This window comes from Dipodomys ordii, unplaced genomic scaffold (genome assembly GCF_000151885.1).
Source record: "Dipodomys ordii isolate 6190 unplaced genomic scaffold, Dord_2.0 Scaffold113, whole genome shotgun sequence".
Lineage (NCBI taxonomy): Eukaryota > Metazoa > Chordata > Mammalia > Rodentia > Heteromyidae > Dipodomys > Dipodomys ordii.
The window spans coordinates 2,933,240-2,945,528 of NW_012267329.1; the positions used below are offsets into that span (position 1 = coordinate 2,933,240).

Genomic DNA, 12,289 nt, shown 5'->3' on the forward strand with positions numbered 1-12,289 from the left:
ATATCTTAGGGTTCATTTCCCTAACATCAACTTATCTGACCTTTTCTGCTTGTCTCAGACATATACTAGTTATTGCAACTAAGGGAAACCATGGGACCTATGTTTCTTTGGGCCTGGCTTACATCACTTAATATAATTTTTTCCAAGTCTTTCCATTTCCTAACAAATGGGGCAATGTTCTCCTGTCTTAGCCTCTTAAGTGCTGGGATTATAGGCATGTATCACTACATCAGCTTCTTTGTACATTTTATTTATGGTGAAACATTCTTTTACTATTTTGATTTAATTTTTTTAAAAAGATTTTAAGATGCCATTTTGATTTTTGTCTTTTGTGAGTTCCATTTTCAAATAACATTTAGTGTAACAGAAAGCCTCACAGCCCATTAATCATATTTTGATTTGTATGTAGAAGTGTTCTTATGTATTTCAAATTCAGCTATTAAGTTATTAAAATACTATATTTCATTATGAAATTAGGTATGTGCTTCTGGGAAACTTTTGAAAGTTATGCTTCTTCCAAATAAACCCTTTTCATCTCTTAAATTGGAAATAAATAAAACAAACTAGTATGTATGTATGAATATATAAATGTAGTTTCTTATCTCTCTGGCATTCTAATGATTGCACCCAGAAGGATAGCAAAAAGTAGGGGCTGGGGACATGGAGTATTTGCTTAGCATATTAGATAGAGGTGTAGGGTTTAATGTTCAGTACTGCTCCCCCAATGATAGTAAAAAGCAACTTTGATCCAACATATATTTTCTTCCCCTAGTTGATACAAATATTTGAATATTCCTAAAGTTCAACAACTATAAGTTGATCCAATGTGTGTGTGTACGTGTGTGTGCGTGCGTGCCTGTGTGTGTGTGTGTGTGTGTGGTTTTTAGCCCAGGGAATACTTAGCAAGATCTGGAGACATTCTTGTTTGTAATAACACAGTGTTGGTGGTGGGTGGTAAGAGCTACTGACATCTAGAGAGTAAAGGCTAGGGGGTGCTGCTAAACATATTGCAAAGTATAAGACCTTATTTTTCACCTAACATATAAGAAAGAATTACCCAGCTCAAAATGTCAGTAATACCAATGTTGAGAAACTTTACCTAGATAATGTAAGGCCTCAGGTGGGCCATCTTAAAAAAATGTGTATTTAACCCATCACAGTATTTATAGCCCAAAACTGAAACTTAGTGCTAATAGTGCCATTTTATTTGTCATTTAAGATTATTATTGAGTCCATAGAACAACTCTTAAAATTCAGCTTGAGATACTGTTTTTACTTTCTTTTTGAAGCACAGAGAACAATTTATTTCCACTGTGTGATAGGTAACTAGAGTTTAGATTTCATTTCCTCCTCCTATTTGTCAGGTTACAGGATAGGGATTGCCTACGACTTCAGTATTATTTTGGAGGAATGCTTTTTTTATTAGTATAAATTAGGTGTACAGTTTTGGAGGCTTATTAGTATCTTTCTATACATATTACAATGGATCCCAATCTCACTTTCTTATTCCATTTCCCTTTCTTAAAATAAATTTCGGTAAGTTTCATTGTTATATTTTCATACATTCAAACAAACAACTTGGCCATGTTAATTGTTATGTACCCACCAGAGGAATTCTGTTTCCTTTTAATTTTAGGTAATGTTTGTATATCACCTCACTCACATACTTATTTTGAAGTGAATATCAGTATAAGGATATTTAGATATCTTAGTAACTTGAAATCGATTAATTTTCATTTTATTAACAGGGCCAGGAGAAGGTCTGGGAAAAATAATCCAGAGATTTCCACAGAAGGACTGGGATGATACACCTTTTCCACAGGGAATTGAATTGGTAAATGAGTATTATATTTTGATGATGATATTTTTCTTTCTAAAACATTGTATTTCTGTTTGCATTACTTTATGTTTCCTGTTAAATAATTTGATGATATTCCTGAAACATACTCCTAGAAATAATTTGTTCCTCTCTTATACCACTAAATCTGTTGATTCTGGAGTACTTATTCTGTACTCTTATTTTTCCCACTGAAGGTAAAATTCATATTTATATACTCAGAAGCATTAAAAACTCTGATTATTTAGTAAAAATCTTAGCCTAAATAGTTTACATATTACTAAGCAAATATTGTATTTTCTCTGAAAATTCCCAGCTTTTTGTATAGTGAAAACAAAGCAATAACACAGACAAGAAACTAAATGTTCATTTAATGGCTGCCAGTTATGGTTTGAGTTGGTCTTGAAATCACAAATCTGAATTCTTTCCTTGTTAACTACAGAGTTTGCAAGTTTCCTTTTTTGTTAGTCAGTCCATGGGTATTTAGTGATTGGATGTAGTTTATAATGGCCTGGCCATTCTGTTTATCTTAATACCATGGCAGACTCACGGAGGTTGGTAAAAAAGAGAACTAGAAAGATGGTCACTAAAGATTTCCAAATATGACTTTAGAGTTTGGTTCTTTAAACATCATAGAGAAAGAGAAAGAAGTGACAAAGAGGAATGTGTGTTGGCTATGTATGAGTGAGGGAGAAAGGGAGAGAAAGAGACAGAGACAGAGAGGGAAGGAAGAAGGGAAAGGGGACATTTTTATATCATGTTTAGGTTAAGATATATGTATGAACAGCTTTCTTCCAAATAGTTCTTGTTGAGAAAATCGTATGGCATAATATGACAGTTAAAGAGTGCAGACTCTGAGGATATACACAGTGGCTCACATCCATAATCCTAGCTACTTGGAAAATAGAGATTAGGGGGATCATGGCTCAAGGCTAGCCTAGGCAACAATTTTATGAGACCCTCATCTCAATGAGTAAAAGCTGGTTGTGGTGGTATGTACCTATTATTTCAGTTATACAAAAATAGAATTGAGGTTCAGACTTCTTATCTAGGCAAAAGGGCAACATTACTTGGGAAATAACCAGAGTAGAAAAGTGCTGGGACTGTGGCTGAAGTGGTAGAAGCTCTGCGTTCAAAGCTCAGTACTGGGAAAAAAAATTCAAGCTCTGAAGTAGGCTGCCTGGGATGAAATCCTAGGCAGCCATATGATATGACTTTTGACAAGTTACTTAATGTATTTGCTCATCAGAACCTTTATCCATAAAGTACTAATCTCACAGAGTATTATACAGATAAAATGGGAAAAGATGCACCTAAAATACATAATACCATACCTTCTATAAAACATATGTTCTATAAATGAGGTAGACGGTTATTTATTATCACTGTTGTTGTTGAAGTATCTCAGTATCTCACTCAGAAGAAGAATTGTTTATTCTCTTGTTAGCATGTATCAGAAATGTCTGTTGGGAATAAAATGTTGAAAATTGTAAATTTCTTCATCCTCATTGATGACTCATTGTACTTTACTAGGATGAAAGATACATTGCTGAGTACTTAGTTTTATTTCTTATATTGCAACCACCTAAAAAGGGTTGTGAGTTTATAGGCTCACAGAGAGAGAGTAAATCTTGAATTTTGGCATTAAAAAAGGAGGACTATAAGGATCTAAAGGAAATGGCTGTTTAGAGAAACCCTTGCATTCCTTTCTGTTCTCCCTCACATGCCTTCACATACAAGTAATTGGCCTTACCATAAAAGGTTACTATAAAAGCTTTGACACTCTGATAGTACATCCTTTTTAGTGATGACTGAAAGTGGAAAATTGGGTGCTAGTGAACTGATTCCACTTTTCTGTAAGTTTGTACTTCCCACATTGAATTGTGGAGGTTTAGAAATGGTATCAGTTTGACAGTATGAAAAGTGATTCACTTTCATAGCTTTCTAGAACAGCAGACATTATGGAAGCAAAGTGAGGTCATGGATTCATCATAGCTGAATTAAAAAGGATACTTTTTATGTTTTGAAAACCAAGGGAATAGATGCTTCTGATATTTTTCAGTAGCAAGGAAGAAATAAACATTGATTTTACTACTTAGAAAAAAATATATTTTCCTCTATGTGATAAAACTGCTATATTCAACTGCTGTTAGTGCCTGTACAGGTGGAGTTAATGTCCTACTGGGTTAGTGAAATGGGGGTGTCAGAGGTAGACAGACTTTTTTTACTTAAGGCTTTCTTAGATGATATCATGACAGGTTTTTAGCATGCTATTTCAAAGTTTTACGGGGTATATTAATACTTAAAGAATATTTAAGATGTTAGATTATGTTGTAAATTTTTAAACTTTTTTCCTAATTGCTAATAGTTCTGATTCTTTAGTATATATTATGCTTCATCAAACACAAAATAAATTTATTATATATCAAGGTTCATTACAACAGAATAAATTACTGCTAATGTTTGTGGCCTCAAAATTATTTATTGCCTTTCTTTTTTGTGTGTGTGTGTGATTTTTTTTGGGTCCGGTCGTGGGGCCTGAACTCTGGGCCTGGGCATTGTCCCTCAGCTCTTCAGTTCAAGGCTAGCGCTCTACCACTTGAGCCACAGCGCCACTTCCAGCTTTTTTCTTTTTTGTTTATGTGGTGCTGAGGAATCAAACCCAGGGTCTCAGGCATGCAAGGTAAGCGCTCTACCACTGAGCTACCTTCCCAGCCCCTATTTATTGCCTTTCATGTATTAGGGATTTGTTATTATTCTGCATATAAACAGCAATAATTTAGATAACTGTAGTATCCTCCTATTGTGTCAAAAACAAAGACAGATATAATGAAATGTGACTCTAATTTGGCCCAGTCCCTATTGTGCAGTAGTGACTTTTTTTGTGTATACAGGCAAAGTCATTTTCTTTCCAATATAGAATTACGCGGTCTGGGAAGGTGGCTCAGTGGTAGAGTGCTTGCTTTGCATTCATGAGGCCCTGGGTTCGATTCCTCAGCACCACATAAGCAGAAAAAGTCAGAAGTGGCATTGTGGCTCAAGTGGTAGAGCGCTAGTCTTGAGCTGAAGAGCTGAGGGACAGACAGCACCCAGGCCCAGAATTCAGGCCCCATGACTGACCAAAAAAAAAAAAAAAGACAGAATTACTTTTAGTGTATGACATTAAAATAATTAATACCTAAACAGTTGTATAGCATGGATAGACTATCATTAGTTACATGATAGTAACTTAATAATTGGTAATCATGCATTAATTTACAAGTAAATAAACTGAGGCTTAGCAAATTTAAATAATTTTACCAAGTCTGACAGCCAGGATGCAACAGAGCTAGTATTCAAACCCAGGTCTTTAACTCTTAGTTTCAGTCAGGATGTGAGAGTATTCTAGAAATGACATTTTAAGCTATGTTAGCATTTATATTTTAGTATAAATACAGGATCTGAAAATAGAATTCTGTAATTTGGAAGAACTGAGGTTAAAAAATGTTGAAAGAATGCTGCTTATATTAGTCAGCTTTACATGACTATAATGAAATACTTGACACCGGCTACTTCACAAGAAGAAGGTTTATTTAGCTCATATGTTTGTAATATTGTGGCATATTGTACAGGTTCTGTGGCATAGAAAAATGGAAATTGGCTGCATAATCTGGCAACACAGATAGCAGGGGTGAGAATGTATGCAGAAGCAAGCAGGTGATAACAGCTTATACAAGGGTCATAAAAAATGGGATATTACAGAATTGTTCCTTTTATAACAGCCTTCAGGAGAACTACCAAGGAGAGTCCTACATGCCTCTAGTGAACAATGATCTCCCACTTCCCAGTCCAAGTTTTCTTGGCAACAAACTTTTGGGGGATACCTACATTATATCCAAATCATAGCACTGTATTATTGAATGGAGACCAACTTTACCTACTTAAGTGTATTTAGAAACAAATAGAGGTTCAGAGCATACTATATCGGAATTACTTTCTGTTGCCATCTCTTCTTCTCAGGTATCACCTATTTGATATAGGTAAATTCTAAATGAAAGACAGATTGGTCAAATCATTCTGATTGGTTAAATCAACATGATTAAAGTTTAATTTGAAAATTAAACTGTACAACTTGTAGAAAATAACTTTAAGCATTCACCCACTAATAAATTGAATCTCAAATGTAATTTAGAGGATACTGAATTCTTTACATTTTTACGTAAAGAAGTTATATTCTTTTTCTTTTATTTAGAAATGGTGCACTTTAATTTGGAATGATTTTAAAAATAAAAATATGAAAATAAGTGAAACCAAACATAATGACTGCCTTTCTAGTTCTGGGATATTTTTGTCTTTTTCTTGTGCTTTTTAGGCATACACAGAAACCACAGACAGTCATATAAATAAAATTGAAAGTTAATTTTAGTAATAGTATTTCAAAGAAAATTAAAGAATTGTTTGCCAGAGGTATTCTATAGTTAACAATCTATTCATGATTATGAGAAAAAATGTTTTTATTGGCTAGGTGTTGAACATCAACAATAGTATTTCTTTGGCACCAGTTCCTTTTTAAGGTACCCTGTCTCAAAAGTGAATCTTTTTATACTATAATTCAGAATGCCTTCACTGAGTCATTTATAGTCTAACTAATTTTCATAGAAGACCAAAGTACCGTGATTATCTTGTGGCATGAAAAAGAATAAACAGTCAGAATTTCTGAATTTGAAGTTCTTAAGAAATTAGTTAAATTACATTCTACTGATTTGATTGTCTTTTAGTATGGGAAGAAGAGGAAAAAAAGCCATATTTTATGTTCTGCAGATAGATGTAACTAAGAAGTGTCTTGAATATGGGATGCTATTTGAGAGCAGAGAAGTAACTACAAGTTCCATGTAATGCTTTAATTGTTTAAACTGTTTAGAATATGTCAAATATAATAGATGGGGCAGCAGCTGTGCATCCAACCGAGATACAAATACTGTTTGGCCTGGGGATTGAGTCAAAAGAACATAAGAGAATTTTCTTTTTCTTTTGGTCGGTCGTGGGGCTTGAACTCTGGGCCTGGGCGCTGTCCCTCAGCTCTTCAGCTCAAGGCGAGCGCTCTACCACTTGAGCTACAGCGCCACTTCTGGTTTTCTGGTGGTTTATTGGAGATAGGAGTCTCACGGTCTCTCCTGCCCCGGCTGGCTTTGAACCGCGATCCTCAGATCTCAGCCTCCTGAGTAGCTAGGATTACAGGCGTGAGCCACCAGCGCCCAGCGAGAATTTTCTTAATATGACAGGAGAATGAGAAAGGTAGTAACATCGCATGACAGAATTAGAGTGTGCGTGTGCGTGTGAGTGCCCATGCACTCTATAACTGGTTTTTGAACTTTGAGCCTGGGTGCTGTCCTTGAGCTTCTTTTTCACAAGGCTAGCATTCTACCACTTGAGCCACAGTGCCACTTGCAGCTTTTTCTGAGTAGTTTATTGGAGATAAGAGTCTCACAGACTTTCTTGCCATGGCTGCTTCAAACCACCATTCTCAGATTTCAGCTCCCTAATTAGCTAGAATGATTATAGGTGTGAGTCACTGGTGTCCAGTGAAAATGGTACTTTTATCTTCCAGATTGTAGTTTCATTAAAGTAATAAAACCCACAGGGCAGGAAACCCAAGGGTTCTAGAGGAAGCATTACTGTAGGGAGATGGTGAAAGGTGTCAGAGGTAGGGCAGATTGGAGGAAGTAGGTCACTGGGTGCTGTGTCATGTTTCTCATCTCTGACAGTTTAATGTATCTAAGTATTTGTATATGTGTATATGTATATGTATAGCTACATATAGACATATACTTTGTTTATAAGAGGTAACATCAACTTAGAATATCAGCTCCCTAGATCACATAATTATTTCAAAGCTATGTAAAATGATATACATTTATTTATGTGTGTGTGTGTGTGTGTGTGTGTGTGTAATATGGGGAGGGGCATTCTGGTTCTGGGCTTTGAACTCAGGGCCTGACCACTGTCCTTGAGCTTTTATGCTCAAGGCTAGCACTCTACCACTTGAACCACAGCTCTATTTCTAGTTTTTTGATGGGTAATTGGAGATAAAGTCTCAAGGACTGTCTTACCCATGCTGGCTTTGAATTGTGAGCCTCAGATCTCATCCTTCTGAGTAGCTAGGATTACAGGCATAAACCATCTGCACTCAGCATAAAGCAATACTTTTTTTTTTTTGTGGTTGTGGAGCTTGAACTCAGGACTGCACACTGTCCCTAAGCCTCTTTCTGTTCAAGGCTAGGGACACTACCACTTTGAACCACAGCTCTACTTCCGGTTTTTGAGTAGCTAATTGGAGAATCTTACAGGAGGTAAGAGTCTTTCTGCCTGAGCTGGCTTTGAATCATGATCCTTAGATCTCAGCCTTCTGAGCAGCTAATTCTACAGTTATTATCTACTGGCCCATACTGGCCAGGTGATACTTTTTTATAGTCCCTCTTTCCTCATTCTTTGTCTAATGAAGCTTTTTGCTGATCTACTCATCCTATTTGATGCATGAAATATGCTAACATTCTTTTGCTTGAGTTTGTGTTGTTCTTTGAAGATTGATATAGTTATGGGTATGGATATGGATGCACAGTTACGGATATTACTATGCATGGATACTTTCTTATATTTTGGCCTAATCTAACATACCTTTAAGCAAGCCAGAATAACTTGCAGCTGTGTATTTTTTAAAAAATGAAGTATTTGGTGGCCTCTAGTGGTACTTTTGTATTTACAAAAAGTCACTGTTATCACCAATATACAAAACTTTTATGATGGGAAAATAACTAAGATGGCAAGATATATAAATACATGTATTTAGTGAAGAAAAATTTTATTCTTTGGGAGCTAAAATTTATTAATTATAAATTTATCAATGATGCAGCTATCCTATTATGACAAATTATAACAACATATTAAGACTACCCACTTTTAAAGAAATGCTTTGGTCAGGAGTGGGGGGGGGCGAGTGGAGAAAGGTGAAAATGAGGGAGGGGATAACACTGTTCAAAAAAGAAATATACTCATGACTTTACCTATGTAACTGTAATCCCTCTGTATATCATCTTTACAATAAAATTAAAATTGAAAAAAAGCTTTAGAAATTATACACATATATCCTTTTTATTGGGATATGAAAGACAGGCTCTTGCTATATAGCCCAGACTGGCTTGGAACTTGAACTTTTCCTGCCTTAACCTTCTGAATTGTGGCATTGCAATATGTACCACCATGCCCAGCTCAGATATAACTTTATGCATTTTTATGTAGGTTGTACTTAATGCTTAGTGATAATTTATTATTGCACTGCACTGAGATGGGAAGATGAAACAAGGAGGTAGTAATAATTTCTGACATCTTCTTACATATAATGAAAGCTAAAAATAGGATTTATATTTTATGTATTAATCATAAAGATAAGTCCTTTATATTTTTTAAACTTTTTTTTTTTTGGTGCCAGTCCTGGGGCTTTAACTTAGGGCCTGCACACTGTCCCTGGGCTTTTGTGCTCAGGGATGGAGCTCTAACACTTGAGCCACAGCTCCATTTCTGGCTTTTGGTTGTTTAATTGGAGATAAAAGTCTCATGGACTTTCCTAACTGGCTGGCTTCAAACCACCATCTTAGATCTTAGCGTCCTGAGTAGCTAGGATTATGGATGTGAGTCAACAACAGTTACAGTACCCAGTCTTTTTAATTCTTTTTTTTTTGAATCTGGATTATAATATGGAGATTTAGATATCATTTTAAAACTTGGTAAAATCCATATAAAGTGAATATAAGGAGAAAAATAACACTTTTAGGAAAGTTAAGTACTGGAATTAATCTCCATTCATTGGAATGAAATTCAGACAAATTTAATAGTTTAACCCCAGTGCCATTTAGCTACTCTTTAGTTGCTAAGCTAATGAAACCCTAGTTTTTTGACTCTTTGTTAAAGCTTTTTAAGAACTAAATTAAAATAATTTGTTCATTGTAATAAGACAAGCTTGTTTAAATTTTTTTCCTGGTACTTAAAAAAATTAAAAAATAGGATAAACCTTAAATTTTAATTTGGAGAATCTAAGTAGCATTAGAAACTCACTAATAAACAAGTATTTTAACATTTAAGTCAGAAGAGTTTTATGATATGAATTCTTGGTATTTAAGTTGTTGAGCTTTTATTTTAATACTGGAGTTTGAGCTCAAGCTTGCTTGACTTGTATGACTTGTGCTCTACTATTTGAACCACACCTCCACTTTAGCTTTTTGCTGATTAATTGGAGATGGAGTCTCTCAGATTTTTTTTCCCCCTTAGCTGGCTTCAAAGTGATCTTCCAGGTCTCAGCTTCCTTAATAGCTAGGATTATAACTCCGAGTCACTGGTGCCCATCTTGCAGCTTTTTTTTTTTTCTTTCAAAAATCTATCATATTCACAAAAAGCATCCATATATAGTATCTGTGGACTCAGGAATAGCTTTTATTATGATACTCATAGTGCTCTAATGAAGAAGGATTGGTTTTTATGATTGGATTTATAAGTGACAGAGATTTCATTTAGGGTAGTGAGATCTTTTGTATTTCTCTCCAACTTAGTATTCTGTGCTTGGTTTGGAAAGAGGAATAACTTGTTATAAAACTTGGATGAGAAGTGCTATATATTAGTGAATTAATTATGGGCCTTTTCCTTTGTCAGTGATTGCTTTTCCGCAGACTTCTGATAATTATGATTTCTGACTGCTAGAGAAATGGAGGAAGAGACACAGAAAGGCTGCCCTGCTCCTAAGTAATGCCTTCAATTAATTCTGCAAACTAGAGATGTCCTTTCAGCTGGCCTCCCTGCCTCCCTCTGTCCTTCCTCCCTCCCTCCCCTTCCCCCTTTTTTGTTGTTTTGTTTTGAGACAAGGTTTTGCCTTGTAGCTCAGTCTGGCCTTGAACTCACCTGGGTGACCTGAACTTGCTATTCTCCTGTCTCTACCTCCAGAATACTAGGATTTTAGAAATGTGTCACCATACTTGGCTCTATCAACCAGAGATTCTTTTAGACTGACATGGCCTGTTTGAACTTTATGGAATATATTCAGCTTCATATGAATATTTACTTGAATTAATATTGTTCTGTTTAGGTACAGTCTATAATTTTACCTTGCAGAACAGCCTCTTGCTTGACAGTAATAACTTTGAATAGACTGACCTCACTCTGTACTAAAAGTAATATCAGAACAAGAGAAAGGGGCAAGGATGGAGTGTAGAAACTAATAAGTTAAATATGGATCACTGGTGATCTTTTGTAAAGATCACTAAAGAGGTGGTTCATTGCTGAGTGCTAGTGACTCACGCCTGTAATCCTAGCTACTCAGGAGGCTGAGATCTGAGGATCACAGTTCAAAGCCAGCCCAGGCAGGAAAGTCTGTGAACCTCTTACCTCCAACAAACCGCCAGAAAACCAGAAGTGGTGCAGTGGCTCAAGTAGTAGAGTGCTTGCCTTGAGCTGAAGAGCTGAGGGACAGCACCTAGGCCCAGAGTTCAAGCCCTATGACCGACCAAAAAAAAAAAAAAAAGGTGGTTCACGATCACTTATATAACATTTTTTGGTAGTTTGCTCATTTCCCCAGAATTCTGCTTTTAATTATATATTATTAAATATATAAAATATATTTCAGATATTTAGCTGTGGTTTAATGCTTGTTCTTTCATTTAACAGGCATTTATTAAGTGCTTACTGTTTGCTAAGCATTAAGGTGGGTACTCATGATACAGCTGTGAACCAGATAAAATCCTTCTTTTTTTTTAGAGTTTAATTTCTGATGAGAAATTAAATAACATATACTATAATAATTAACATATAGTATGTGAAAAATGCTAAGTAGGGCTAGTGGTTCCTATAATCCTAGCTACTCAGGAGACTGAGATCTGAGGCTAGTGATTTTGAAGTCAGCTGGGGCAGAAGGGTTTATGAGACTCTTACCTCCAATTACCAATCAAAAAGTCAGAAATGGAGCTATGGCTCAAGTGGAAGAGCTAATCTTTCTCAAAAAAGCACCCAGGCCCTGAGTTCAAGTCCCAGGACCAGCACAAAAGAAAAAAAGGAAAGAAAAGTAGTACTATAAGAAGTAATAAAGCAGTGAGAGGAAGAATGGTTGCCTATTCATTTATAAATAAATGAGGCAACTAGTTTTCTTAGCTATTAGCCATATAGAGCCTTATGGAAAGCACATATTATGAGTTAAATAACCTTTTGCATAATTACATATATTTATGATTTATGTTATATACATGCATATTGTGTGTGTGTATATATATACTTTTTTTTCTTTTTCTTTCCTTTTTGGTTTTGGGCCTGGGGCTTGAACTCAGAGCTCAGGAGCTAGTACCCCAGAGTTAGTATTTTGCTCATGCTACCACTCTACTGCTTGAGCCACAGCTCCATTTCCAGCTCTGTGTGTGTGTGTGTGTGTGTGTGTGTGTG

At 35.6% G+C, this 12,289-nt stretch overlaps 1 protein-coding gene across 1 annotated transcript in view; it reads left to right on the plus strand.

The window, feature by feature from the left end:
* Positions 1 to 12,289, plus strand: part of Sbf2 (SET binding factor 2) — a 298,843-nt gene that overhangs the window by 55,350 nt on the left and 231,204 nt on the right. The window contains exon 2 of the mRNA XM_013028675.1: positions 1,749 to 1,834. Within this exon, the coding sequence (XP_012884129.1) occupies positions 1,749 to 1,834 (86 nt within the window). The remainder of the gene's footprint in view (positions 1 to 1,748; positions 1,835 to 12,289) is intronic.